Source organism: Leptomonas pyrrhocoris (assembly GCF_001293395.1).
Source record: "Leptomonas pyrrhocoris isolate H10 chromosome Unknown, whole genome shotgun sequence".
Classification (NCBI taxonomy): domain Eukaryota; phylum Euglenozoa; class Kinetoplastea; order Trypanosomatida; family Trypanosomatidae; genus Leptomonas; species Leptomonas pyrrhocoris.
Genome location: NW_015438359.1, coordinates 594,330 through 620,193, shown reverse-complemented (window position 1 = coordinate 620,193; position 25,864 = coordinate 594,330). Strand labels below are relative to the sequence as shown.

At 57.9% G+C, this 25,864-nt stretch overlaps 11 protein-coding genes across 18 annotated transcripts; all 11 read left to right on the top strand.

Annotated features, from left to right (window-relative positions):
• Nucleotides 1-272: 272 nt before the first annotated feature.
• Nucleotides 273-5,649, top strand: ABB37_02031 (hypothetical protein; the record flags this gene model as incomplete). 2 transcript variants are annotated; one of them, XM_015798784.1, is made up of 1 exon in its annotated part: nt 273-5,649. In XM_015798784.1, the coding sequence occupies exon 1, from the start codon at nt 565-567 to the stop codon at nt 5,647-5,649; it is 5,085 nt and encodes a 1,694-aa protein (XP_015662262.1). In that variant the 5' UTR covers nt 273-564. The 2 variants fall into 2 exon arrangements, with proteins under 2 accessions (XP_015662262.1, XP_015662261.1); XM_015798783.1 differs by having other exon boundaries at nt 401-5,649.
• Nucleotides 5,650-6,529: 880 nt separating this feature from the next.
• Nucleotides 6,530-7,357, top strand: ABB37_02030 (hypothetical protein; the record flags this gene model as incomplete). The annotated part of the gene is made up of 1 exon (XM_015798782.1): nt 6,530-7,357. Exon 1 carries the CDS (start codon nt 6,671-6,673, stop codon nt 7,355-7,357), a length of 687 nt encoding a protein of 228 aa, XP_015662260.1. The 5' UTR covers nt 6,530-6,670.
• Nucleotides 7,358-8,023: 666 nt separating this feature from the next.
• On the top strand, nt 8,024-10,404 carry ABB37_02029 (hypothetical protein; the record flags this gene model as incomplete). The annotated part of the gene is made up of 1 exon (XM_015798781.1): nt 8,024-10,404. The coding sequence occupies exon 1, from the start codon at nt 8,482-8,484 to the stop codon at nt 10,402-10,404; it is 1,923 nt and encodes a 640-aa protein (XP_015662259.1). The 5' UTR covers nt 8,024-8,481.
• A 494-nt stretch (nt 10,405-10,898) lies between these two features.
• ABB37_02028 (hypothetical protein) lies at nt 10,899-11,456 on the top strand (the record flags this gene model as incomplete). Of its 2 annotated transcripts, none has more annotated exons than XM_015798780.1 (1): nt 10,899-11,456. In XM_015798780.1, exon 1 carries the CDS (start codon nt 11,073-11,075, stop codon nt 11,454-11,456), a length of 384 nt encoding a protein of 127 aa, XP_015662258.1. In that variant the 5' UTR covers nt 10,899-11,072. The 2 variants fall into 2 exon arrangements, with proteins under 2 accessions (XP_015662258.1, XP_015662257.1); XM_015798779.1 differs by having other exon boundaries at nt 10,910-11,456.
• A 634-nt stretch (nt 11,457-12,090) lies between these two features.
• ABB37_02027 (hypothetical protein) lies at nt 12,091-12,647 on the top strand (the record flags this gene model as incomplete). 3 transcript variants are annotated; one of them, XM_015798778.1, is made up of 1 exon in its annotated part: nt 12,091-12,647. In XM_015798778.1, exon 1 carries the CDS (start codon nt 12,228-12,230, stop codon nt 12,645-12,647), a length of 420 nt encoding a protein of 139 aa, XP_015662256.1. In that variant the 5' UTR covers nt 12,091-12,227. The 3 variants fall into 3 exon arrangements, with proteins under 3 accessions (XP_015662256.1, XP_015662255.1, XP_015662254.1); XM_015798777.1 differs by having other exon boundaries at nt 12,094-12,647; XM_015798776.1 differs by having other exon boundaries at nt 12,104-12,647.
• A 738-nt stretch (nt 12,648-13,385) lies between these two features.
• On the top strand, nt 13,386-15,084 carry ABB37_02026 (hypothetical protein; the record flags this gene model as incomplete). Its single annotated transcript, XM_015798775.1, has 1 exon — nt 13,386-15,084. Exon 1 carries the CDS (start codon nt 14,017-14,019, stop codon nt 15,082-15,084), a length of 1,068 nt encoding a protein of 355 aa, XP_015662253.1. The 5' UTR covers nt 13,386-14,016.
• Nucleotides 15,085-16,033: 949 nt separating this feature from the next.
• Nucleotides 16,034-16,838, top strand: ABB37_02025 (hypothetical protein; the record flags this gene model as incomplete). Of its 2 annotated transcripts, none has more annotated exons than XM_015798774.1 (1): nt 16,034-16,838. In XM_015798774.1, exon 1 carries the CDS (start codon nt 16,080-16,082, stop codon nt 16,836-16,838), a length of 759 nt encoding a protein of 252 aa, XP_015662252.1. In that variant the 5' UTR covers nt 16,034-16,079. The 2 variants fall into 2 exon arrangements, with proteins under 2 accessions (XP_015662252.1, XP_015662251.1); XM_015798773.1 differs by having other exon boundaries at nt 16,041-16,838.
• Nucleotides 16,839-17,529: 691 nt separating this feature from the next.
• Nucleotides 17,530-18,516, top strand: ABB37_02024 (hypothetical protein; the record flags this gene model as incomplete). The annotated part of the gene is made up of 1 exon (XM_015798772.1): nt 17,530-18,516. The coding sequence occupies exon 1, from the start codon at nt 17,692-17,694 to the stop codon at nt 18,514-18,516; it is 825 nt and encodes a 274-aa protein (XP_015662250.1). The 5' UTR covers nt 17,530-17,691.
• Nucleotides 18,517-19,441: 925 nt separating this feature from the next.
• ABB37_02023 (hypothetical protein) lies at nt 19,442-21,996 on the top strand (the record flags this gene model as incomplete). The annotated part of the gene is made up of 1 exon (XM_015798771.1): nt 19,442-21,996. Exon 1 carries the CDS (start codon nt 19,558-19,560, stop codon nt 21,994-21,996), a length of 2,439 nt encoding a protein of 812 aa, XP_015662249.1. The 5' UTR covers nt 19,442-19,557.
• An 886-nt stretch (nt 21,997-22,882) lies between these two features.
• On the top strand, nt 22,883-23,838 carry ABB37_02022 (putative Csl4p protein; the record flags this gene model as incomplete). Its single annotated transcript, XM_015798770.1, has 1 exon — nt 22,883-23,838. Exon 1 carries the CDS (start codon nt 22,951-22,953, stop codon nt 23,836-23,838), a length of 888 nt encoding a protein of 295 aa, XP_015662248.1. The 5' UTR covers nt 22,883-22,950.
• A 934-nt stretch (nt 23,839-24,772) lies between these two features.
• On the top strand, nt 24,773-25,633 carry ABB37_02021 (hypothetical protein; the record flags this gene model as incomplete). 3 transcript variants are annotated; one of them, XM_015798769.1, is made up of 1 exon in its annotated part: nt 24,773-25,633. In XM_015798769.1, exon 1 carries the CDS (start codon nt 24,962-24,964, stop codon nt 25,631-25,633), a length of 672 nt encoding a protein of 223 aa, XP_015662247.1. In that variant the 5' UTR covers nt 24,773-24,961. The 3 variants fall into 3 exon arrangements, with proteins under 3 accessions (XP_015662247.1, XP_015662246.1, XP_015662245.1); XM_015798768.1 differs by having other exon boundaries at nt 24,778-25,633; XM_015798767.1 differs by having other exon boundaries at nt 24,840-25,633.
• Nucleotides 25,634-25,864: the final 231 nt, after the last annotated feature.

The window sequence follows — 25,864 nt, the reverse complement described above, 5'->3', positions numbered from 1 at the left end:
ATTGAAGCAGCAATAACTGCAAACATTCTAGTTATTTTCCTGATCGAGGTGGGCACACTGTGCTCGCGCGTGGTGCGTCTCCTTCCTCCCTGTTCGCCCACGCCGTCATTAATGAACGTCTTTTTCTTCTCCTTCTGCTTAAGAAGCGGCGTGCTGTCGGGGGTTTCCGCTTTGCTGGAGTGCAACTCCACCTTCGCTTCCTTTTTGCTGCTCCTTTTCTTTTCCACCACTGCCTGCCTGCTGGTTTATTGACGATTGCTGGCTGCTGATCAGCAACCGGCTCCTCTGTTGAGAGCCCGCGTTAAGTGTTGTGTGCACGTTGTCGTTCAGGAACTCGCGCTGGAATATCTAACTGCCGCTGCTTCCCTTGTATCTTTTCGTCTCTCACTTGTGCGTCACAGCATCCGTTAGTCTCAAAGAAAGCGTGGCCCATACATGTATATACATATACACGCAGCTTTATCTTTTTCCACACCTTTCTTCTCGTTTTTATAAAAATTTATCTCTCCTGGGCTCCTTATCAGCACTCTCCGTCGACCTAACCGTCCAAGAAGGGCCACTGCAATGCAGGTGGCGGCACAGGACCAGGGACAGGCAGCGAGTGTGCTGCCGCCCATCACACAGACCACCGGGGGCCCACCGAGTAATAGACCTTTCTTATCGCAAGGGAGCCAAGACGGGCCGTCGACGGACATCGTTGTGACGACCAGTGAGCAGCGCAGTCCTGCGTTGACGTTCGGCAACGATCTGGGCAGCACCGCCATCAATGAGAGGTTCGCCAAAACAGTTCAACTGCCGCGACCCGCGCCGCCGTCTTCACCGCCACACGGCTCACTTACCCCACCGCCGGCCCAGCAATTTCTCTCCGGCGGTCGCACCCCACCCGTCGGCCGTAGCCGCACCGCGCCGGCGGACCCCGACCGCCCGAATGGCTTCACCGCCTTTGCGGCGCATGACGAGGAGGCGGAGCTGCAGGACTTAAAGGCGCTTCTCATGACGCAGTCTTCCCGCCTGCAGCGCCGCTCCTCGGCGGGCTTCGCAGAGGACGTCGAGTACGAAATACGACCGTCGCTGAGGGCGGAGGAGGCAGATTCGCTGTCGGCTCATCCGTCAGCTTCAAGGGACACCCGTTCGCAGCCGGCCACGGTCCTCTCGAGGGACGAGGCAAAGGACGGAAATTACCGGCTGCCTTCGTCGCAGGTGCCGGAGGGGTGGGACAATGCCATCCGCAAAGGCATGCGCTACGTTCGCCCAGACGACGTGGACGGCGACGGCGGCAGTGTAGGACGACGCGCAGATCCCCAAAGAGTGGAAAAGCCCTCTGGCGCAGCAGCAGCGGAGAAGGAAGAAAGCAACGCCGAGGCGGCGATGCTGGCGGCGCTGGAAAGGGAGAGCGCTCTGCGCGAGACGCGGTTGGAGCGCCGGAGCAACGACCTTCGACGCTCCTGGGGGGCTGGGCCGCCGTCCACCGCGAACAGGATTATCTACCCCGCTCCCCCGCCGGTGACGCTCGTCGCTTCGGACGCCGAGGTGCAGGAGCGTGCGCTGGCGGCCGAGGACTTCGCACGCAGCCAGGCACGCCAGCGCAAACGCTCGAAACAGAGCGCATCGACGGCGGCAGGGGCGGCGAAGGCGAGCCTCAACAACGGTGACCCCGCGAATCCACAGAAGGCATCGCCTCGAAAAGAAGAGCTAGCCGCTGATGAAGAGGCCTCGACAGGGTTCACTACTCCCAGTTTTATGAATGCGAAGGGTACCGCAGACAACGTAAAGGATGCTGACGCGGAGGCCTTTGCTTCCCCGTATCACAGCCGGGGGGGCGCCCACTACCCCGGCCACGGGGCCCCTGAGCCACGCGAGTTGGACGAGATGTCGATGGCCAGCCTTGCTTTTGGTCGCATGTCCATGATCTCCAGCAGTGTGGCGAAGCTAACCGACAGCACCCTAGCTGTGATGGAGATGCTGTCCAACCGGCCGGATGTCATTCTGCCGTCGCCCGCGGAGACGACTATGGTGCGTAAAGGCGACGTGCTCTCGGCGAAGCACATCCTTGTCCGGGACCTGGAGGAGGCCCTGCACGAGCGGGAGGGTGCAACCGGGATGGTGGCCGGGGCGCCGTACTTTCGCATTGTGCCAAAGCTGAACATTGCGGGCGTGGCACAGGCCAACGCGAGCGCAGTGCGCACCATCGTCAACGAGCTGCGCCGCGCGCACGTGGAGGGCCCGATCATTTGGGTGAACCTGCGCGAGGAGCCGATCATTTACATCAACGACACCTCCTACATCGTTCGCGAGCGTACGAACCCTTTCAAGCCGATCATCATCCCTAACGTGACGGGGCTCAGCATTGAGGCGATTGAGCGGAAGCTGAAGCAGGAGGTGCTGCAGGAAGCCTACGAAAACGGCGGCAACATCAGCGTGCACCTGGAGAGCAAAGGAGGCGGGATGGAGGATCAGTGGACGTGCGCGGAGCGGCACGAGGTGCTGACCATCGCAGAGGTTTTCCATCGGCTTGACAAAGAGACGGATCACCAAGTTATGTACTTCCGCCGGCCCGTCACGCAGAACATCGGACCGCAGCCCGAAGACTTCGACTTCGTGCTGGATGCGTGTCTAGAGGAGCCAAAAGCGGTCTTTATCTTCAGCTGCCAGACCGGCCGCGGACGGACCAGCTCGATGATGCAGATCGCCAACATCGTCCGCTTCTATCAACTGTGTGTGAAGGACGTCACGGCGGATGTGCGCGTGCTGCGTGGCAAGGTGAACGCGCCGTCGTACCGCACCATTCAGAAGCTTGTCTCCTTATTCCCCGACGGCAAACTGCACGAGCGCCGACTCGTCATCTTGATGGAGGTGGCCGACAAGGGATACTCCATTGCAAATCACATCAACGACGCGTTCTCGAGGAGCGACGTGCCACCTGATCTGGCGAAGATGCGGCTGCAGATGTACGCGTACTTCCTCGTCTTTTCATACTACTGCGAGCAGCGCCTGTGGAATTACTCCACACGGCTCTCATTTGTGCAGTGGCTCGACGAGAATCCGGAGCTGAAGCTGCTGATCGCCAGTGTGCGAGAGAAGCTGGACGACCAGCTCAAGTCCGAGCGCGTTGTGGCGCCAACGGCGAGCGGGCCGGAGGCGGAGGCCATTCGAATGATTCGGCAGCGGCACGGTAACGTCCTCAGCTCCGGCCGCATTTTGTGTAGTCTGCCGATGTGCGACAAGAGCAAGGCACGAACTGGCATTGTGGCGCTGCGTCAGCTCGCGCCGGGGGTTCCGATTCTCACCTGCGGCCGTCTTGACGGCAGCGCGCGGGATGAGCTGATCGGCGACATCCGCTCCACCTTCCCTCGTGTGCAGTCGATTCACTGGGTGAGCCTTCGGGCGGAGCCGATGGTGATGATCAACGATGTTGGCTACACGCTGTCCGACTACGACAGCACCCCCGATGCCGCCGCGCACGGCACGACGATGCACGCCTCCGTGCAGGCGATGGAGCAGATTGAGGACCGTCTCCGCCGCGACGTGCTGTTGGAGGCGCAGGACAACGGCGGCTTTATTGTGCTGCACCGCATCTCTCCCTCCGGCGAGCGTGAAACCCTACGCATCAAGGTGGTCTCCGTGCGCACGCCGCGCAGTACGATGGAGGACTTTGTCGAGCGGTCTGGTGTGCGCTACTCCCGCATTCCGATGCCCTTTTCTGGGCAGCTGCTGGCGAGCGACGTCGACCCGCTCTTTCGCTACCTCACGCAGGCGGGCATCACGGCCGACGACGCGATCGTCATCAACGACTCCGCCGGCACCTCCCGCACGACGGTGGCGCTGAATATTTTCACCCTGTACGCGGCGAGCCAGCTCGGGGACCTGCGCGCCACGCAGACCCCCGAGAAGCTGTCCGAGCTGCTCTCGAACGACTCCAGCGACGTGTTGGTGCCGCATGCGCAGGTGGCGGCGACGGCGGACGTGCCGTCCCAGGACGTGCCGGAGCACCACGTCGAGCTTCTCCTCGCCTCCACCATCTGCCAGATGCTGACGGCTGGCAGTCTGCTGCGCACCGTCGACGCCGCCATTACGCTGGGTGGCCGCGGCCGCCACTGGAACATTCTGCACGAGGTGGATTACCTGAAGCGGCGCATCAGCGTCATTGGTAGCAACAAGATGCAATGTGTAGTCGACGCCCTGCACGGGCTGCGCTGCTACCTGCTCGTGCTCCTCGCCTGTCTCTACTTGGATGCGCAGCATGAGGAAGGCTTCACGGTGGAGAGCAAGCGGTTCAGCGACTGGGTGGTGGAGCATAAGGAGGTGTCGAACATCGTCGAGAACCTCGAGCACCGCGGCGAGGCGGCGCTAAACTACGTGGCGGCCGACAATTTGATGAAGGCCGACCTCACGCGTCGCTCCGGCGATGTCCTCACGGCAAACTTCTGTCTCAAGGCGGACCACTTCCCCGGCTGCCAGAAGAAGGGTCTGCGCCCGGTGCTGTGCGGCGCACCGAACTTCCGCAAGGTGGACTTCGTGAACGTATACGGCGTGGCCATCCCCACCCGCATCGGCATCCACAACGTGCTGTCGCTGCTAGGGGCGTCCAACGAGCCGCTGCAGACGTACCCCGGACAGAGCAACGACTCCGAGCTGTGTCTCGGCTTTGCGGCACCGCGCCTCTTCGACCCGACCTTCAAACCGGAGGAGCTGCAGCACCCGCTGCGGGGGTCGGTGGTGTGGGTGAACCTGCGCGAGGAGCCGATTCTCTACGTCGGCGACCGCCCGTTTGTCTTCCGCGATCTCGCCGCGCCGTACGTGAACGTGGAGCTGACGGGCATTCAGACAGAGAAAATCGAGATTGTGGAGTACGAGCTGAAGCGGGATGTCCTAAAGGAAGCGAGCGAGTACGACGGCAAATTTCTCGTGCACGACGAGGGCAACCCTGGCGAGCTCGTTGGTGTGTGGGAGTCTGCCACGGAGGAGACGGTCAAGACGCTGCGCGAGGTCTACGAGGAGCTCCTCGTGAAGGCCTTCCGCTGCCAGATGCTTCGCCTTCCCGTCACGGACGAGCAAAGCCCTGACATTCGGGACTTCGACCTGCTCGTGGACGCGCTGCTGCCCCGCATCGCGAAGCACCTTGATCGCCGAGAGACGCTTTCCTTCGTCTTTAATTGTCAGATGGGCCGCGGCCGCACCACCACCGGGATGGTCATCTGCTGCCTGCTGATTGGTCTCGTCATCCCGGAGTACTACGATGAGCTGCACAGCGCCTACCGCGACCTCCTCGACGCGCCGTATTTGTCCGACTTCGCGCGTGGCGAGTACGCGGCCATTACCCAGCTCAAGCGCGTTCTCACAGAGGGCCGGACGGCGAAGTATCAGGTGGACCTGGTGCTGGAGGCGTGCTCGAAGATGCAGAACCTGCGCGGCGCTATCGAGTCCTTCGCGGTCGCGTTGACATCGCCGGATACGACCGAGGTTGGTCGCGCGCGGGCGCACCACGCCGGTGTGCACTACCTGAAGCGGTACTTTAACCTCATTGTGTTTGCCGTCTACTTGCAGGAGGAGTACGATCGCATGTCGAAGCGTATGCGTCGCACCTTCGTTGAGTGGTTTGCCTCGCACCCGGAGATCACGGCGCTGTTGAACACGTGCGCGTTGAAGTAGGCCGCGCGGTCGGTAGGGCAGTCGCGGCGAAGCGAGCACGCGGGGAGGAAGCAGTAGAAACAAACCACCTGTGGCAGTGGCCTATTTTGTTCCTCCGTCACGTCTTTGCCGTTTTCGTGCTGATCTCTGACGTCTCCTTTACTTTCGGTTTTCTTCGTTTGCTTTTCGTTGAGCTTTCGATGTGCACAGACGACACTCCTTTGTTGTCCACATCCGCAGTGGACGGACCTCTCCCATCTATTTTTTCTTTCTTTCCTTCCTTTTCTTTTAAAAGCTGCAGGAGGAGGAGAGCCGCGTTGCAGCGACGCAAGCTGACGGGAGATGAGTGTTGTTTTCCTGGTAAGAATAAATGTTGTCTAACCATGTATTCCACTGTCGAGCCTTCTTTGCCCCTTTGGGCCGATGATGTATATATTAGAAACCTTCCTTAAAAGTCACCGCTTTGTCTTTCTTTCTATTATCACCAAAAATTTACTTGTACAACGGCGTAACACAACAGCAAAAAGAGATCCATCCTTTCAACTGAATCGGAGCTACGTGAAGGAATCGATGATTGCCTGCTTCTCGCAGATGAGCCACACTCCGGAGCGGCGCGGGTGTGTGTGTGTGTGTGTTGGGTGTGCGTTGGGTGTGCTGAGGGTAGCCGTCGCACATGCGCTGTCTTTTTCTTCTTCTTTGTTGGAGGTCGAGGCAAAACAGCTAAATCGAGCAGCGCTTTGAGAGCGATAGTGGAAGCGACGATCGGGTTTCTTTTTACCGGTAAAGCTGTAAACAACCTGGCGTGGAACGAAGGTGCTCGCCGCCCCATGATATGCTAATGCCATTATTCCCCGCCGTCTCGCTCCACGCACCCTCTTCTTTCCTTGTCCCTCTTGTTGCAGCCAGAGACGAAGAACGTCGATTTGCGCACAGCTGAAGAAAAAAAAAATACTTGAAGGAAGGTGAACGAGAACGATTGACTCGACGCATTGCGATCGACACTCCCCCCCCCCTCCCCCCTCCCCTAGCACCTCCCTGCACCATGGCGGACTTCGCGTTTCAGTGGGATGACGGCAACTTCATCTCTCCCTTTGTCGCGGCAAGCGAGGGGGACATGGAGATCTTCGCCGGCTGGCTCGTCGCCCGCTTCCTGACCACCCTCACTGCCTCTGCCCCGAAGACTGCGGCCAAACGGCTCGAAATGCGTCTCACGGACCTGGGCTGCGGCGATGCGACGGCAATCCTCTCGCTGGCGCAGTACGTGCGGAAAGGCTGGCGGGAGTTGGCGACGACAGTGGAGGGCTCTTCGCAGAGCTTCTTGCACCTGCTGGTGACGGGCGTCGAGCTCGACGACGCGCTGCTGGTGAAGGCGGAGGACAATGCTGCAGCCTTCGCCACGTGCATCGCCTCTCCCACCTCCTCACCCGTGTCGGTCGAGACGCACTTTGTGAACGCGGATATTCGCTTTGCGGACTTGGATGTGTACTTCCCGCGTCACGTGGCGATCCGTAGCTCCACTGCGTCAGTGCGAGCTGCTGCTCCCCCGCTGACCTCGCCGCCCTACGTGCTCTATATGTATTTGCTGCCAGATGCGCTGGAGGTGCTGCTAGAGAAGCTGCTGGAAGTTCTCCGACGAGGATGGATTGTGGCGTCGAACCGGTGGCCCATTCCTGGTCTGGATCACCTGCTGAAGGAGCGCGCAGGGCACGTTCACGTCTACTATCAGTGAGGCAGTGGAGTCATTGGCTTCTCACATTTCCGTAAGCATCCTCTACCGTGTCACCCGACGACGAGGTATCCTCGTGAGGGCACCGTATCGGCTGCGAAACTGCTCGCCCAGGCGAAAGGCACGTGTGCGTGTTACTACTCAACGTTCATTCGCGTTTTCTTTCGTGTCCGTGGTGAGCGGTGGGTGCATATTATTATGAATAAAAATAAAAGTAGACGCAAAACAAGGAAAAGCGCTTGTCCAGGGGATAAAAAGCTTTCCCATCGATGCGCAACTATTCGTGTTTGTTTGTGTTCTTCCTCAGCTTTGTTGGTCTGTTTATCTGAATGGAAAGGGCTATTGCTGCACGTGTGCGCGTGCATGTATGCGGACTTCTGTTTCTTTCAGCTTGTCAAACATGATGAGCGAGGGCCCCATCACTCCGCTTCCGTGCTACTCCGTTTGCAGAACTTCCGAACGCGTCGTCCGAAACGCTCTCCTGGCGCAAACGCTTCTTAACTAGTCTCAGGGCAGCGACGTGGCCTTTGCGCTGTATAACAGCTAATGACTTCGCATCATGCATCCTTCTCAACTCCCCTTCCTCGGAACTGCTCTGTATATCGCACGGTGTTACTCTCCGCGCAACTGGTGTGTGTGTGTGTGTGTGTGCGTGCGCGATGTGCTGAAGGGCGCGGCTGCATGACAATAGAGAAGCGCCATTCAATTGATAGCTTTTGAGCACGTGAGTTTCTCTCTTTTACTCACTTGAAAACTAGCGCGTTTACACGTAGCGGTCTTTTTCCCCTTTATTTTCTTTCAACAGAAACTTTCTGGACTCGCCAGCCTGTGAGTTTTATCTGTCGTCGTGCGACGGAGACAAACATGCTACGGCGCACGCTGCCCTTTTTGGCGAGCAATCGAAGTACACGTGGCGGACCTCGTTCATTCGGCGTGTTCTTCTTCCCTCTGACAATCCTGCCGTTGAACTTCTTCATTAACTCCGTGCAGGTGCGTGGCTGAGAGTTCCTCGCTCTGTACAGCACTCTCAACACCTGCCCTTTGGTACCCCCTGCGGCCCCTCCGCGCTTCCTCCAATAGAACTCTGTGCGTGACGCGTAACGACGTAGAATAGAAAAAGCTCTCACATGGACTTTGTGCACTTCCTGAAGAGTCAGCGCTACCGCTCACGCGTGCCGCTGCGTCAGCTGCAGTTCACCGTTGCCGTCTACCGCGCCATTGTCGTGGAGGAGGCGAATGTGGAGCTGCTGGCCGAAGTCACTGTGCCGTGGGATGGAAAGGTCTGCTCCCCACGCGAGACCCTCGACCTTTACAAGGACCTCACGCACCTTACTCAGCGGCCCACCAACTCAGATAGGGAGTTGAGAGCGGGCCCGCTAGCGGAGACGGCACCAGCGGCCTCCACGACCGCACTTGGGATGGGCCCGTCCACGTCTGGCGCCGCGGCAGCTGTAACAAACGAACCGTCCTCGGCCCCCAACGTGCTGGCGCTGCCTACCCCCAACGAGCTCATCGCAGAGCTGCAAAAGCCGCCGTCGAACTTCTTTACCCGACCCTCGCGCGAAGACTTCATTGATCGCGCCGAGGAGGACTTCCCGGTCGACCCCCCGCAGGGCCCCAGTCTTCTTGCCCCTATCATTCTGCGCCAGCACCGGCGTGACCACCAACCGAATCGGAAGATGTTTCTCATGTGGGCATCTGGTGACGTCGTCGTACCAGAGAAGACGACGAGCGCCATCGCACCGGTTGATGATGTCCGCGCTGCAGAGAACGGCACATCAAGCAATGTCGTCGTTTCCACCGCAGCACTGCCCCTGTTTGAGGTGGACGCGCTTACCTGGAAAGGAGTCGAGCGTGTGATGTGCACGCTGACCGCCGAGCCGGATGAGCACGTCTTCACGGCGAGGCCAAACCTGAACGACGCCCACACGCTCTTCGTCGACGCTGCGCACATCTACACGTTTCGTGTGACGGTGTCTAAGGCAACGTGGGCGGGGGGACCGCCTCGGCGCACGTCTGCAGGGGAGATCCCGAACGGCGCCTTGGATGCCGTGTCCGCCCCCCTGGACGCGGTATTGGCAAACGTGCGAGAGCTGGCCCAGTACGCCGAGGAGCAGTACGAACAGCTCGACATCAGCAAGGATGTGGTGGCCCGGCGACTGCTGCGGCAGGCGGCGCTGCTGGTCCCACCGGAGCGCGGTCGCACCGGGCCGCCGATCGTGGCCGCCTCGGGTGCGGCGGCTCCCCCCGCTGAGGAAGGCGGCGGCCGTGCTCGCCGTGCGTCCTTCAACTACAGCGTGTCTGCCGGAGCTGCCGGGGAGCGCGGGGCGAGCGTCGTGATGGGCGGCACGAGTATGTCTGCTGCGCCGCGTGGGCCGGGGATGAGCGGGGTGCTGCTGTCTCGCTCCTCCGTCATGCGCACTGGGTACTCGTTGCCACGGGGGCTGTGCCAGTACTACTTGTTTGGCACGGTGGACCGCTGCGTCGGCATCGCGGAGTCGACGCTGTTCCTGCGCTGTCAGCTTGTCGAGGACGGCGAGGCCTCCACGTGGATGTACGACGGGCTCGCTGCCTCTTCGCCCTCCGCGGTGTGCGAGTTCAGCTCCCAGCTGGCCTACCTCAGCACCTTCGTGGAGCACGAGTGTGTGCTGGACGTGGACCACGTTTTCAACCTGCCTTTTGAGTACAACTTCGTCGGCGCTGCACTGCCGCGCAGCCCGCTGCGGTTGGTTGTGTCCGCCTTCACCGAAGGCGCGGCAGCGGCGGGTGTGCAGTCCGCGGTGGCCTACGCTTGTCTCTCCCTGCCCGTTGCGACCCCCGGGCGACACACGATGACGGCGGCGATGTGGGCGCCCCACAAGAGCGGTGTGGAGTTCCTTCGATCGGCGCTGCTGGGCGGGGCACCGAGTCTGGTCGATGCTCGCCAAGCCGGCCCCCCGCCCACTCACCGCACGGGGATTAGCGTGAAGGAGGGTCTCTACGCCGACAGCGTAGGCCGCGTGCACCTGACGGTCAACATTCTACATCACAGAAGTCACGACAGCGCCTGAGCGGGTGCCGTTCAACGAGAGAATCTCTTCCCCGGAAGAGCAGTGAAGGAAACGCCGCGTTGGCTGAGGGGAGAGAGGCGAGTTTTTGCACAAGACCAACTGTTTTTTTTTTCTTTTCGACTCTTATAGAATGCGATGCAATCTCTCATCGCCCCATACATCAATTTTCGAATGCACCCGTTCTTTTGCTGAAATCTGCCACGCGAGGCAAAACAAAGGAGACGTCACCGAGGTGCATGTTGGGCCTGGCAGTCGCCTTCTTTAATTGAAGAGGGACTCTATGCGAGAAGGAGAGATCACGCTTCACTGCTAACGTGAAGTGGGGAGGTTCACTGTCGAGATAAAGAGCACAGATGCATACGAATGCCTTCATTCTGTCAACATATGATGACTTTCCCTGTGGTGTCAAAACTCGTTTTCTTTGAGACATCTCTTCCTTCTCAACACCCTTTTTTTGTTTTGCTTTGATTGTACGGCGGCATTCGTCTCATCGAGCATCACAACAGTGAGAGGGAAAAGGAGATACGTCCACAACAGTCACAACAATACGAGTGAATCATCGGTGCCTTGCCATTTCCGTGCAATAGGCCGACGCTGGCTGGCGGTTGCTGGTAGAGCATCTCCTATACCCTGCTAGGGACCCCTAACGAACAGCAGCAGCAATAGTAATGCAACCTATTACCTCTTCCATAGCGGTGGACTCGTACACCACCCCGTCCGTCAACGCAGCCTACAAACGCGCAAACGGAGAGTCCGCCCTCTCTAACCACGCAACAACGGTGGTCCTGCCAGCACTGTTGCGTCCCCAGCTTGTCGTTCTGTCCGATGACGACTTGCGGGGGCTGGAACGGCGGATGTACTACGAAGACCGTACGGCGCAGCGCAACGACCGCATCGAGGAGCGTGTGTCGAGGGCGTCTGCACAGGCACGGGCAGCAGCAGAGCAACGGGAGGTGCAGCTGCGGAAACGTGCGGCTCGAAGCGCCAAAGCGGCGGGCGAGCTGCGTGTGAGGCAGATACAAGAGGAATATAGAACGACCGGGATGCGTTAGGCGTAGAAGGTGTCTCTCCTTAGTTTCCTTTTTTATATAATCCCTTTGCACCTTAGACAATGCGTCGTGAAGGAGAGAAGTGAATGCGCGCGGTGCATAGAGGCACGTAGAGTTGTTTTCTGCTTCTAGAAACCTGCGCTTCCAGACGCTTAGAGCACATTCCGCATTTTTTTTTTTAATATGCGACTTTGCGTGCAGCGAGAGTTAAGCGTGGCGACAACATGCCTGTGCGCAGGCGCAGAGAAGCTGCGTCGTTTGCGTTTGCTTTTCTCTTCGTCCGTGCTGTCTCGTTGGGGTTGTTGTGCGGCAGCGACGTGTCCTTCATGCCAACTGCTGCCGCCACGTCAGCGGTGAAGAAAGCCAGCGATGAATGCCGCAGCGCGGAGATGGATGCTTTGGGGCAGCTCTCTTCTGTTTGTGGGACGTTCATCTGCATGGTGCGCGTACGGAACGTCTTTTTCTCTTCTTATTTTTTCTTGTGAGGGGGGGGGACGGACGCTCTTCACCTGCTATCGCAGTAAACATCGACCCCTCTCCTCTGACGTTTTAGGCATTGACGACGTACTACTCTTGTCTTCCCTCTCAATTCTTCATCTGCTCGTGTGTCTGTGTGTGTGTGTGTGTGTTTTGCAAAGCAGCTTTGGAAAGAAACCAAATTGCGGCAGCTTTGGGCTACAGTCACCAACCCAGCGGACAACCCCTACATTGAAACCCACAACAGCAAACAGCGATTCCGCTTTCCAGCGCTGGCCGCGTCTGCGGTGATTGGAGATGAGCGACCCGGCAAACATCGATCACTACGACTCCCGCGCGTACACGCGTAAAGGCGCCACACAGCGCGTCGTCGTGCGGGAGAAACCGTTGCTGAAATCCCGCCTGCAGCGCCTGGCCGATTACCTCCGTCCCACGACTCGCCACGGTTTCAACGTCGTCTACACCTTTGAGCTGGCCAAGGTGATGGCGTGCATTGTCTTCCCTGTCTTTATGTTGCTGTACTGGAAGCGGGTACAGAAGAATCTGCCGGACAGCTGGGAGCAGCAGTTCGGTGGTCTGCAACATCGTCAGTTCCGCGAAGATCAGCTGCCAGAGCAAGACACCGATTACTTCAGCATCATGGAGAACTTTCAAGAACGTCGAGAGACGGCGCTGAAGAAGAAGCAGAAAGATGTGGCAGACAACAAGATTGTGTAGGGAGAAACACAGCAGCCCGAAGAGTCCCTCCCTTTTTCAGTGGTAGACACACGTGACGTTGATTCCTCTTGCGTGTGGTGTTGTCGGTGTTTGTTCCTCAAAGCTCTCTCTCCATTTTATTTTTCTTTTTTTTCTGTTGTTGCCGCGATGAATCGGAATGATTCTTTGCTTGTTGATCTCCTACGTTTCAATGAAGCTGCAAAGTCGCTGCATCGGGGCGCGTGGCCTCTTCGGTGTTGTTGTGCCTCCTGGGATCAAATTCCCCCTTCTGTCTTTTGTCATCGCTTTGTGTTTTTTTTTCCGAGACACAATTCTTGTTTCTCCCTTCGTTTCCACACGTCTCGTCGATCCCCATCACAATTGTAACAGCTAATTCAATCGCAGAAAAGTCATCTATGACGTGCTAGCTCGTCAGAGGCGGCAAAGGGAGAGAAGCGATGCCTTTCCTTTAAAACCGGAAGTGCCTCGTATACATATATATATATATATATATATATTTATATTTATCTTGTTTGTCGTCCTCACTCAAACAGTCAGTCATGGCACAGAACGGTCGATGCAAGGCGACGGGGGAGGTTGAAGACCACATGCTCGTCCTCTAGTGACGACGAAAGGAACTTTATATATATGTTTTTTTCACCAGTCAACTCTTTCTTCGCCTGCGGATCGAAAGAAGCGTGTCGTCTTTGCAATCGCGCCTTCACTTTCTGCTGCTCCCTCTTTCTCTCCTCTTGTATAGTTTCTGCACACCCGTCGGGCGCCAACGAGGTCTCTCCTACAGTGTTTTTCCTCATTGGAGACTGGTGTTAGCGAGGAAGCGAATTCGAATTTGGTGTCCCACGTTGCGTTGAACGTGTCAGTTTTCTTTTTCTTATTTCGTATAAAAGTAGACCTTACCACCGAGTGCATTCGAAGCATAAGCTTTAAAAAGCGGCTCTACTCTTGCACCAGCGACGCCATCAAAGTTGTGTTCAACGACTAGTCTGCTGACTTCATCACGGTGTGTTCTGTTCTGTTTTTTTTCTCGTCTCTTCACGGTACGCACTCCGCGTATTCACTCGTACGTGGCGCCGCACCTTTTCTGTATGTATCTCCCCCCTGTTTGATTGTTTCCTCATTACTGGAATAAACAGGGATCAGTGCAGGCAGAAGAAAACGCTGAGGGCGTCAAGTCACGTGTCAGGTTTCAACACCGACCGCGGTGCTTCACCGTTTCAAAAGGAAAAAAGGTTGTTTTGGCCTCTGCGCCATTTTTCTTTCCCGTCTTTTTCCACTTCAATATCTTTTCGCTGCGATGAGTGGGGACGGGATGCCGAAGCGTAACAGGGCCGACTCACCTCACGGCACACTTGCGCGCCCAGCAGATGTGATGGGCGTTCCCGACACCCCTCCGACTTCTCAAACGCCGGATGTAGAGGTTGTGGCGGACACGACCTCCCCGCACGCGGACCGTGACCCAGTCTTGGAGCAGCAGCTGGATACACTGGACATAGATGAGGACTTCCGCGAGTCGATACGCGCCATGACGCCCAACACGCGGCGGGACGTGCTGAACGATATTATCCGCCATCAGCAGTACGTCGGCGTTGAGGAGGCCTCCAACACCTTCGGCATGCCCGTGAACGCTCTGGGGGAACCAGTCTTTGTGTTTGCTCCCGACGGCCCAGGTGGAATGGGCGGCGAACACGACGGCAGCCACGAGAACTCCGACGAGCACGACTGGATGAACGACGAGGCAGAGGAGGAGGAGGACGTGCTCGATCTAAGCGACGATGCCCGCCACCACGGCGCCCGGCCTCTCTACCCAATGCGCCCGCTCTTCGCCTTCAGCAGACGGGTTGCGGACTCGGAGAGAGACTTTCGTCACCCCCGCTCCCACGCCTTTGGCGAGCATCGCGACGGACCCATGAACATCACCGACTTTTTGCAGCTGGTAGTGCAGCACATCGGTGAACATCCAGGGGAGGCGCTGGGGAGGCAGGGGAGGGCCGCTACCGCGCAGCAGCAGCAGCAGCGCTCCGCACTGGAGGAGCGTGTGATTAGCTTACATAACCTTCTTGGGATGCTGCAACAGGCCAACACGCTGCAGTCCATGGGCCTCGATCGAGACATCGACGACATGAGTTATGAGGAGTTGTTAGCGCTGGAGGAGCGCATCGGCAACGTGAGCAAAGGAGTGCCACCGGCGCTGTTGGAGTCGTGCATGACGCGCGTGGAGGCCCCAGCGCCGGATGAAACCTGCCCGATCTGTCAGGAGGAATTAAATGCGTCTGCCTCTGACGGTACAGGGACGGCGCCGCCACCAGTGGGCGCAGACAAACTCTGCGTCAAGCTTGTGAACTGCCCTCACATGTTTCACACGGCGTGTCTGAAGCAGTGGCTGGCGCATAACAAGACGTGTCCGGTGTGCAAGCAAGAGGTTTTGCCGCAAAAGTGACGTCGTGTCTTCGCAGCTGTGTGTGTGCGCGTGCGTGGCAGTTTTTTTCTGTGGCAATCATTTCTGTTGCTATCTTTGTATGCGCCGTGACCCCCAAAAGGACGGTGAGGATTAAGTGCCGCGTATATTCTGCTGGCTTAAGTCTCTCTTCTCGCTAGACAATTGTTGTATCTCCACCTCTCCTTTGGCCACCAGTGAAAGCATCTGTGTCTGTCGTTAACCGCTGATGTGTTTTCCCTCTTCCACCCTTTTTCTTTAAATCTGTATTTTGCTCGACGAGGGACACGCGGACCTCCTCGCGCTCCTTCTCGTGGACGCACCGTTACGGTGCTACTGTGCTCTCTTCAGCTGTTGTTTGCGTGGTGGTGTGGAGACTTCGCCTTCTTCTATTTTTCCTTTGGTTCTCTTTGCACGGCGCGAAGAAGAGAGCAGCTGTCAACATCTTGTTTTTTGTATGTTTTGCTGACTGCGCCGCGTGCCGTTTCGGCGTGAGTTCCGAGTTTACGGTTTTCCTTTGCGATGTCATATGCAATGCACCGCTGTGAGTACAGTAAGTCAACAGAGGAATACGAAAAATAACATCCACACGCATCGTGAAGCCCGGCTGTTTCTGTGAGTACTATTCGAGCGCAGTCGATCCTCCTTAACGTCGTTGTGTATTCTCAAGGAGACGCAGCGTGACATACCAGAAACGAATTGCCGGCTGCGTGGCGGCTGCGTGGCGGCTGCGTGCGCATTGACAAGGAACGGACTCGTAGCTGTGAGGCTCTTCAGCTCGCGGCCGGGATGAAGGATGCTGCTGACCGAGCAAATATCAAAGGCATCGCCTCTTTGCTTTCGACAGAAAAAAAGAGAAAAAGAACGGGTAAGGTCTCCGTGCGATGAAAACTGATTGCGGCAGATTTTCTTTCCATAATCTCTCTTCTTCCACATTTTACTTCGTGCTTAAGAAAATAGCCGTAGTGTCGGTGGAGAAAGCTGTCTCAACCACAAGAATGTCTGGTCTTTTTAATTCCTACGAGGAGGACTTCAACGACACCGTCCGCGGTCTTCGCGAGGGCTGCGAGAGGCTGCAGGGCGGCATCGACGCGCAGAATACCCACGTAGGCGATCCATCACAGGTTTACCACCCACCCCCGGCCACCGGTCCCCTCAGCCGCGCGCAGCAGCTGCAAGTCATTCAGCAGAGCCTCTCTCACGCGAAGGACTTGCTGACCAGCATGACGTACGAAATGACCGACGTCGCCGCGGCGGAGAAGGCGGCGACGAAAGAGAAAGTGGAGTCGTTCCGCAAGGTGTGCGGTGGGCTCGACAAGACGGTGGCGCAGCTCCGACAGTCCTGCAACGCGGCGGACCGCGCTGATTTGCTTCGCTTCGGCGCGAATGCCAGCGTCGGAGTCAGCGGAGGACGGGACGCCTTCATGGATGAGGCGGACTCGGCGACGCAGGCGAACCGTCTGCTGTCGCTGCAGACGACGGAGAGGCTGCAGGGTGGAACGGGCACCCTGCGGAAAGCGGAGGCCTATCTCGCGCAGAGCAACGAACTCGGTCGGGAGAACCTGAGCGTACTGCGCACGCAGACCGAACAAATCTCACACATTCACGATACCACGCACGATGTGGATGCGGAGGTCTCGCGGTCGCGGCAGATTCTCAACCAGATGCAGCGCACCGCGACGAAGCACAAACTGTGGCTGATCGGGATTATTTTGGCGCTCGTTGGCTTTATTCTGCTCCTGTTTTACCTGCACTGACTCTTTTTATTATTTTTCAAAATCTTGTGCAGTGCGAGTAGCACAGAGGAGAGGAGAACGATGAAGACGGCGAGAAAGGTTTTACTCTTGTCTGTTTTCTCCTTTTTGTTTTAGAGGGCGGTGATGCGTACCGGCGACCGCGGGCAGCTGAGTTGCGGTGGGCGGGGTTCGGGGTGGTCTTCTTCTTTAAGTCATTGGTGCATGTTGATTTTTTTGACGTTTCGTTTTTGCATCGATCCCGCTTTTTATGACTTTTACTTTATCGATTGAGAGTGCAGTGCTCTTGTGTCTTTCTATTTTATTTCTCCCGTTTTAGCAAACAAGAGTAAACGACTTCGGCTTAAAAGCGGAAACGGAAGCACGGTGCTCCTGCATCGCAGTGCCTACGAATCGATGAATCGCAGCTGCGTTGCATCGCGCCCTTGCAACGTTGTTTTCTATTTATTTTTGAGACTACCTATTTGGTCAGCTGCAGCGTCACCCTGGCGGTTTCCCCCGCGGCTGTGAAGCTCGAGCAAGTCGCCTCTGGCGCAATAGTAGAGGCGGTGCGCATTTACGCAGCCGGACAGTTGCTCTTGGTACGAACACGATGCGGGTTGATTGGTCGCACGCACGCACGTGCACACGAGGTTCATCTTTGCTTTCTCTTTCCTCCTCCTTTTTCCCGTTTCGCGCCTCTCATACTCCGGTAGTCGCGTACGCAAGCCCACGCTAGTAAGCTAACAAGCCGAGTCTCGTACCAGCTTTGGCGGCTCTGCTCTTTATCCGCTTTGCCCGCCTCGGCGCCACATCGCTATATCAGCACTGCACGCGGCAGTTAAACGACGGGAATCATTTTCGGGACACGACAGCAATGACGACGCTCTTTCAGAACTACGAGGAGGAGTACCGCGAAGGGGTTCGCACCATTCAGGATGAGGCGGCTGCGCTTCGTCAGCTGTGCGATCGCAAGGCGGCCGCTTATAAGGCCCCACCCGCCACTGGCACCGGCAGCCGCGTGCAGCGGGGTGCTCACCTCACCACGGTGCTCGCCCAGGTGCGGGAGCTCGTGAACAGCATGGAGTACGAGGCGAACGACCTACCCGCGGCGCACCGGCAGACCGCCAAGGAACGCATTGCGGAGTACCGGGCCAACCTGCGCTCCCTGGAGGAGAGCATCGCCCGTGTGAAGGCGGACGCCAGCGCGGCGGACCGCCTCGATTTGATAGGAGAAGCAGAGAAAAGGAAGACGGCACCGGCGGCGGGGGATGGCAAGGCGGTGCCAGGCGATTTGGACGCGGAGACACGCGATCACCGCATGACGATGATGGACAACACGGCGAAAGTGAAGGACGCGTCGCACAAGCTGGTGCAGGCGGAGCGGCTGTTGAATGACACGGAGACGGTCGGCAGCGAGGCGCTGACAAACTTGCGAAACCAGACGGAGACGATGCAGCACATCCAGGAGACCACCATCGCCGTGGACGAGGAGGTCTCCGATGCACGCAAGATTCTCACAGGGATGCAGCGTCTAATGGTTAAGCACAAGTTGATTCTGATTGCAGTGATCGGCATGCTGGTTATTCTTATTATCGTAGCTATCTACGTCAGCGTCAGCAAACATAGCCGCAATTCCTATACGCCACCTCCGCAGACCACCGTTGATCCCATTACCGTGGCCCCTTCACTGCTGTGGTAGAGGAGCGAAAGTATTAAAAGAGGTGCGACGCCTCATCTCCCTCTCTCTGTGTGTTTGCTGTTGTGTGTGTGGGAGGTGAGGTGCCTCGGATTTAATAGGATGAAGGCGTTTGATATTTGAGATCGTATAGGCCCGGTGTCGTGCGCGTGTGCCACACCTCGGTGTGTTCTTCTCTCTCCCTTCTTTTTCCTGTCTCGTCTTGTCAGCTGCACATGTCCTCACCGTTGTTGATGATATCGTTGACTGCTCGCCTGAGCGCCGGTCTTTCCGTTGACTGTTTGTTTGTGTTTTGCGTCGTATATTTCCTCTTGTTGTTTTTTACGTAGCGTATATTGCGGCGTACTTGCACAGGTGGGTAAATCGCCGCTACAACTTGTCTTTGTTTGCTACCATTTTTTCAATTATATTCATAGATATATATTTGTTTATTCCCCCCTCCCTTCGCCGTGTTCCCCCGTCGTGTTCTCTCGCGCATTAAAATCCGGCAGCGCCACATAAAAAGACCCCATCACACATTCGCACACGTGATGCGTGTTTTTCCAAAAAGGGACTTTTGAAGCAGCGCATTTACGGCTTCGTCGTCTCTGTGTCGTTGCGGCACGCGACGCCGCGCCTGCATGAGGGGGAAAGGACGTTTCTTTGCTTTCTTTATTCCGTCGTGACTGATCCGGCCTTTTTTTTTCTGTACAGAACGGTGCTATAATCTGCCCTTTTAGAGATGAAGAAAGCAACGCGTATGACTGTATTGCATGGCTGCACTACTCCTCATGTACTGGGGAGGGGACTAGTGCAGCACGCCATGCGGACTGATGGTTGTCACAGCTGGCGTGCAGGACGCTGAGACATACCTCTTCCCGCTACTTCCTTCTCTGTACCCCTGCATGTCTCCTTCACTGCCGACTCAACCATTACGCCTGTTGCTCCAGACACAACTTGGGGCGGAGACACTTGCAGAAAACAATAACAAAGGATATATAAACACTCTATTGTATTTTGATAGGTGGACTCCGAATACATTCCTTCCGTTTTCCGTGAGGCAAGATGCCGTCAAAGACCCTCGGCTCCGCAGGCGCTGAGGTGGACTCCGCTGTGTCAGCGCGCAGCAGCCCACGGGAGCCGAATGCTGCGGCGAAGGCAGTAAAGGAACAAGGCGCGGTCCTGTTTGCCCTGCACACCAACCTCTGCAAACATCAGAAATCAGTCAATCAGGCCTTCACCTCACTGGGGCAGGCGTGCCGAGCGCTGGTCGCGTCTGTTGTCGCGCACCAATCCACTGAGACCAGTCCCCCAGAAATCGCTGCGCACTCTGCGACGTCAACGGACACGTCGGCAGACGACCGAACCACGGCCACTTCCGCCGCCGGCTCCGCGGCACGCCAGTTCGCACAGCTACTGCGGCGTGTGGAGGCGCTGCATCAGTTTCTCTTCACAAATCTTTACGTTCATCAGCGGGAGAGTGCACTGCAGCTTTTGGTCGGGGTGGAGCGTTTTGTGCTGGAGGCGGCAGACAGCAGCGACGTCGATGAGGCCTCGCGCGACGCTGCGGGGTACGCGGAACTGCGCTCTCAAATAGCACAACTCCGCTACCGGCTGTCCAACGCCTCTCATGCCCTCGCTGCCACGGCATGCGATCCATTTCTTCACACCTCCTGCAGCGCACCAGTGGCCGCGTCTACCACGATCGCGCCCGCTCCTTCCTCCTCTTCTTTGGCCGTGACGAGTCCGCCGCGTCTCTTTGCCCTCTCCTCTCATTTTCTCACTTCGGGCGAGGAGGGGCAACGAAGCCTCCTCGTTGTCCTGCGCGCTGCGCAGCGCCGCTTTGGCATACACGGCGTTGTCCTGAGCAGCACCGGCTCGCACGCCACGCCGCCCATGCACGAGGTGCAGCTGGCGAGGCAGCTCGGGTGTCTGTGTCTGGTCATCCCGCACCAGTGCCGCAGGACGTACCCCGCACCCTCCCCAATACCCACCCCGACCGATCGCGACGTGCTGACGTACGACCGCGCCTGCGGCGACCACAACGCGGCGGCTCGGGGGACCGAGGAGGACGATGCAACGGGCCGCCCGCCGTCCGCCACCCCGCCTCCGCCCCCGCCCCACCCATTCAATAGCAGCGATGACGAAGACGAGTTGATGAGCGGCGGTGCCGACGCGCGGACATCGGCGCTGGAGCAGCTCTTCCTCTCGCTGGAGGCGGAGATGCCGGGGCAGGGTGCCGAGTTGACGCCGCTCTGGTCGCCCACCGCCGCTCTAACAGGCAACGCGACCGTCGACAGGGTGGAGTGTGCCGAGGTGGTGCACCGTGCGGCCCTCAAGCGAGCGGGACGGCAGCCGACGCACCGCCTGAGGCGCCCTCGGCACGACTCGCAGCACAACCCACCGTTGTCCTCCTCCACCCCTGCCACCGTCACCCCCGCGTCGTCGGCCTCCCTCGACACGATGGCCGAACCGTTTCGCCGTTGTGCCGGCTCAGCCGTGTGCCCATCGCAGCCTGGTGAGACGGCCGACGACGCCGTCAGCAACGGCGAGCACAGCTCCCTCTTTTCGCCACACACGATGGAGTCCCAGCACATCGGCGTCACGCAGTACGGCCTGCCTCCCACGTTCTCCGGCTCCGTCGAGTCTGCGGGACACACCACGCCCCTCGCTGTGCAGCCGGAGGTGGCAGACGAGGCCTCGGCGGTGGAGGAGGCGCCTGCCCGTCCTCCTCTCTTTCAGATCAGCAACTCGGTGCGCTATCTGAAGCCGCAGCTGATCGAGGCGGTGGAGCAACTGGGCGGTGTGGTGGACCTCAGCTCCGGCTACAGCCCCGGTTGCCGCTTCCTCATTGTGGCCGAGGGCATCACGGAGCGCACGGAGAAGTACCTCGGCGCGTGTGCGGCGGCGGCCTTCATTGTGCCTCCTCGCTACGTCTTTGACTCTCAGCGACGCGGCTACTGGCTGGCAAATCGCGTACACGAGTATGACATGAGTCCGCAGCGGGCGATGGCTCACCAACCACGGCCGCCGCCGATCTTCCGCAACTGGCGCGTGGTGCTCATCACCTGTCGCAGCGCAGCCGCGCGAGGGATTCGTGCTGCCCTGCTGGCCGGTGGCTGCACGCAGGCGACGGCCTTCGTGGTGGACCTCACGGCGGAGGCCCCCATCAGCGTGAGCGCCCGCACGCACGTGTATGACGAGACGAGTGCGGTGGAGGGCGTCGTGGAGGGCGTGTGCCCGACAAGCGCCATCGCCGCGACCACGCTCGCCGCCGCCACCCACATCTTGGTGGAGTGCAGCAGTGTCACGGCGCAGGGGTGCTTCCAACTGCCCGACTGGGTGCCCATCTGCGTGCGTCGGCCCGAGTACGCCAGCCGCGTCTTCACACTGGAGCTTCTCTACTTCTGCCTCTGCACGCACCCCGAGCGCATCTTCAACGACGAAGGGCTGCTGTGCGATGAGGAGGCCCTCACACCCGCGTGCAGGGTGGAGCCGGTGTGAGGCAGCAGCGGTAAAACGCGCTCGACAGAGGAACGAAGTGTGGCGCCTTCGTTCTTTTGTTTGTTTGTTTCTGTGTAGGCTGCAAGGAAGCGGAACGAAAGCGTCTACGTGCCGTTCCCTTCGTCTTCCTTCACAACAGAAAAAAAAATGAGTGTTGCTGCGTGGCCAGAGTTTTCTTTTATTACTATTATTCGTTTTGCTTGATGGAGCACACATCGGCACACATATACACACACATGGCGGCAGAGGTGCTACGAGGGTAGCAAAAATAACGCCGCGCACCTTCTTTCCTTCCCACTTCACAGGCCGTCGCTTTGAGCGATAGGGAGGTGCACGTCGTTTTCTTCCGCTGATGCAGAGGCACCACCGACAGGCGGCTTCCCGCTCTTATCGGGAGTCCCACCTGTCGTTTCGGATCCTTCTCATTCCACAGATTTCGAGTGCGGTAACAGAGTAGGCGCATATACATAGATACGCTTGTATAGATTTCCAGCTCATTTTGAGTCGTTCATTCCGCAGCGACATCAAAGACAGCCGAGTAAGCTGCAGCTGGCAAACAAGCAGCAGCAGTAACAACAAGAAAAAATCTGATGCGTGGAGAAGTCTGACATGCAGCTGCTGTCGTACTTCTTTAGAAACAAAAACTTGGCGTTGTCTTGGTTTTCACTCCTGTTTATGAGCCAATGGTGGCACTAAAAGAGAGGAAGAAACTTCTTTGCTGCTTGCAGAGAAGCCGCCATCAAACAGGTCAAAGAGCTCAAATATGTCTTGCTTTAGAAAGTCCGTACTGTGCGCAGAGATGCTCTGCTCGGTAGTGCTGATCTTCGCCTTTTTACTCTTGAGGCTTTTCTCTTGTAACTTCCTCCTCTCTTCCTATCCAATACCAGAAAACCACATCTGGAGCGTTGCGCAATCGTGGGAAACAAACGCTCTATCCCGATTACATCGAAGAACATGCCCGTTGTCGTGCACACAGGCTCACGCGTAGCCCCTGGCGATGCCCTCTTTACCTCGGCAGCTGCCGTTGCCGCTCCGAATGAAGGCACCGCTGCTGCGCCGCCTGCGGACGAGGTAGTGGGCGAGTCTGAGGTCATTCCTGGCCAAGGCTGCGTCGTGCAGTACGTAGAGGAGCCCGTCGACGCGGCAGCCGGTGCACCGCAAGATAGAAACTTGTCGCGCGTACGGCGGTGCATCGTGGCCACGCGCCAGGGCGTTGCACAGTGGGATGGCCGCCTCGTGTCGGTCTTCGCGGCGACGCCCTCATCGACAGCCGGTACCGCGTACAGTACACCGCAGCTGCAACTCGCCGCCTCACGCGGCACCGGCAGTGGCGGAAGCTTGGCCGGCTCATCGGTCGGTGCGACGGCCTCGACGGCGGCGGTGATGGGTCCACGCCCCGGCGACACGGTGCATCTCCGCGTGACGCGCCTCAACCGCCTCTTCGCGTTTGGCGAAATCATCGCCGTGAACTGGCGCTGGTGCAGTCACCGCAGCGCCGCTACAGCCGGCATCAGCGGTGTGTTTAAGGGAGTTCTACGCCAGGAGGATATTCGACCGTTTCGACCGACGAAAGATCAGCTGCTGCCTCCAGCTCCCGCGTTGGCGTTTGCGCCGGGCGATGTGGTGCTGGCCGAAGTCATCTCTCAGTCCGACGCACATCAGTATCAGCTCAGCACAGTAGGCGAGGGCTTCGGCGTGGTGGAGAGCTACATGGCAACCTCGGAGGAGCAGTACAACGGGCGCGAGAAGGTCAAGCTGCAGCACATCCCAGGAAGGCGAGATGCGATGATGGTGCCGTCGACGGGCAGCGTAGTTCCGCGGTGGTGTCCACTGCTGCCGTAGAAGGCATTTGCGTCTCGTGGTTGCAGTTCGGGCATGGCCATTGTGAGCATGTGGAACAGACGCCTTCTTTTAAAAAGGGATCTGCTTTCTTTTCTCTTCCATTTCTTTTGGTCTGCCGCTTCTTTCCTCTGTTGGGATTTCTGGATGACGACGCGAACACAGTGGTGAATGCCGCGGTGACTGCCGTAGATTCATCTTCTTGTAAGACTTGAAGTTGCACGCTTTTGTATTTGCGCGATTACCTTCCGCGGTTGGTTGGGGTTTGTAAGCGTCATGTAACACGATTAAGTTATAAATTGTATATCTTTTCCTTTAGAAGAAGAAGGAGGACGGGGGATGGGTGGAATCCACGGGCAAATCGAGCGGCGTCCAGTTGGGTGGTCGGCAAGTGTGTCACGAAGGTGCTTCCATTTTTTATTTCTCTGCCCCCTGTCGCGTCGACTGGAGTGATAGGTGCCGGTGCGTGCTCGATGCCACACTAAGAAAAATGCCTTTGCCTCGCGCACCTCTTCTTTTTTTATTGTGGTGCCTCACGTTGTGCAGCTCTCTTCCCATCTCCATTGGCTGCCTTTTTAGTCCTACTATTTTGAGATGCGTTGCGTTGTGTCATCAAGCAGACGTGAGAATGAGACCCCGAAGCGAAGCGAGAGGACGACGACGCTTCGCTGTCTTTGGCGCACTGAGAGAAGCACCAACTGAATCGCACGGCAGCCCACGATGCCCAGAAGGTCCTCATCATTGGCGGTGTGTGCTTTTGCACTTGACTGCCGCGGGTGGGATCTCAAAGAGTGCGATACATTTCTCCCCGCTGGTACTTCATTGACTTGAACAAAGCGTGCAAGCACATGCGGAACACCGCCGCCCTTTCCCCCTATGCTTTCACCGATGGGCAGTTCTTTCATTTCTCTATCCTTCCACTCACTTTCTCTTGTAAGTGCAGCTGTTGCTCCCCGCTCTTTCGGTCACACACACACACACACACACAAACTCACTGCGTTGTAGCCCACTGCCAACCCAGCCTCAGCTCGCTTTCTTCTACTATATATACCACCCCGCTATTTCGGCGTCCGCGCGGCTCTTCAGCCTAAAGGGTAGTTGCACCGGTCCCAATCATCACCGCACGATGCAGTCGCAGAGCAACGCGGGCGTGGAGAGTCTGATGGGCGAACCTCTTAAGGCGCCGGAACGCAAGGAGGTGGCAGCTGCTGGGCCTACAGACGAAGGACACATTTTTGTCATCCCCTCTGCAGCGCCCGCTTCTCAGAGGTGCGGGAGGGCGCTTGGAATCTGTGGGTGGATCTCAATCTTCGCGAACGCGATCAACGTGGTGCTGATGGTCGTCGCGTGCTACGAGCTGCACGCCTACCTCATCGCACACCACCCGGACGATGACGCGTACGCCCTAGCTGGTGTGGCGTATTTGATTGACGTCCCGTCTCTGCTGGTCAGTGGTTTGATGGTGCTCTTCGTCGGTTACGTTCTGTATCACGAGTACTACGCCGCTTCTGCTTCCTTTGACCAAGTGGAGAGAGCCATTGTGCGGCTAAATCGTCCGCGGTACGCGTGCTACGCCGCGATCTGCGCGGTACTCTTTCTTATCTCGTGCTGGCCCAGTGGCTTTGGACTCGTTGTGTTCATGTCGCAGCCTCGAGCGACGTCGGAATTTACGCTCTCCGAGGTCAACTTCGAGGCTGCCGTGTGGGTCGCGGTGTCGCTGACGTTTGCCGTCTTTGCGGCTATCCTGTGCGTCCAGAAATGGCCGTCCAGACACGCTTTGGATTTAGAGCAGGCGTAATAAGCGTGGCAGTCAACTGAATCGCAACCTGCTGATTTTTTACTGTGTCGCATACGTGCGAGAGGAGACGCAACGTCGCTGCTGCTTTTCCCCATTTTCACCTTCTGCTTTGTCCCTTCACTCCCACGATATTTGTTTCTTCGTACGCGTAACGCAGTACTTGGCCTCCCCCTGACAATGTGCCGTGGACGCCGCTTGTCGCTGGTGGTGCCTCACGCTGTACCGGCGGCG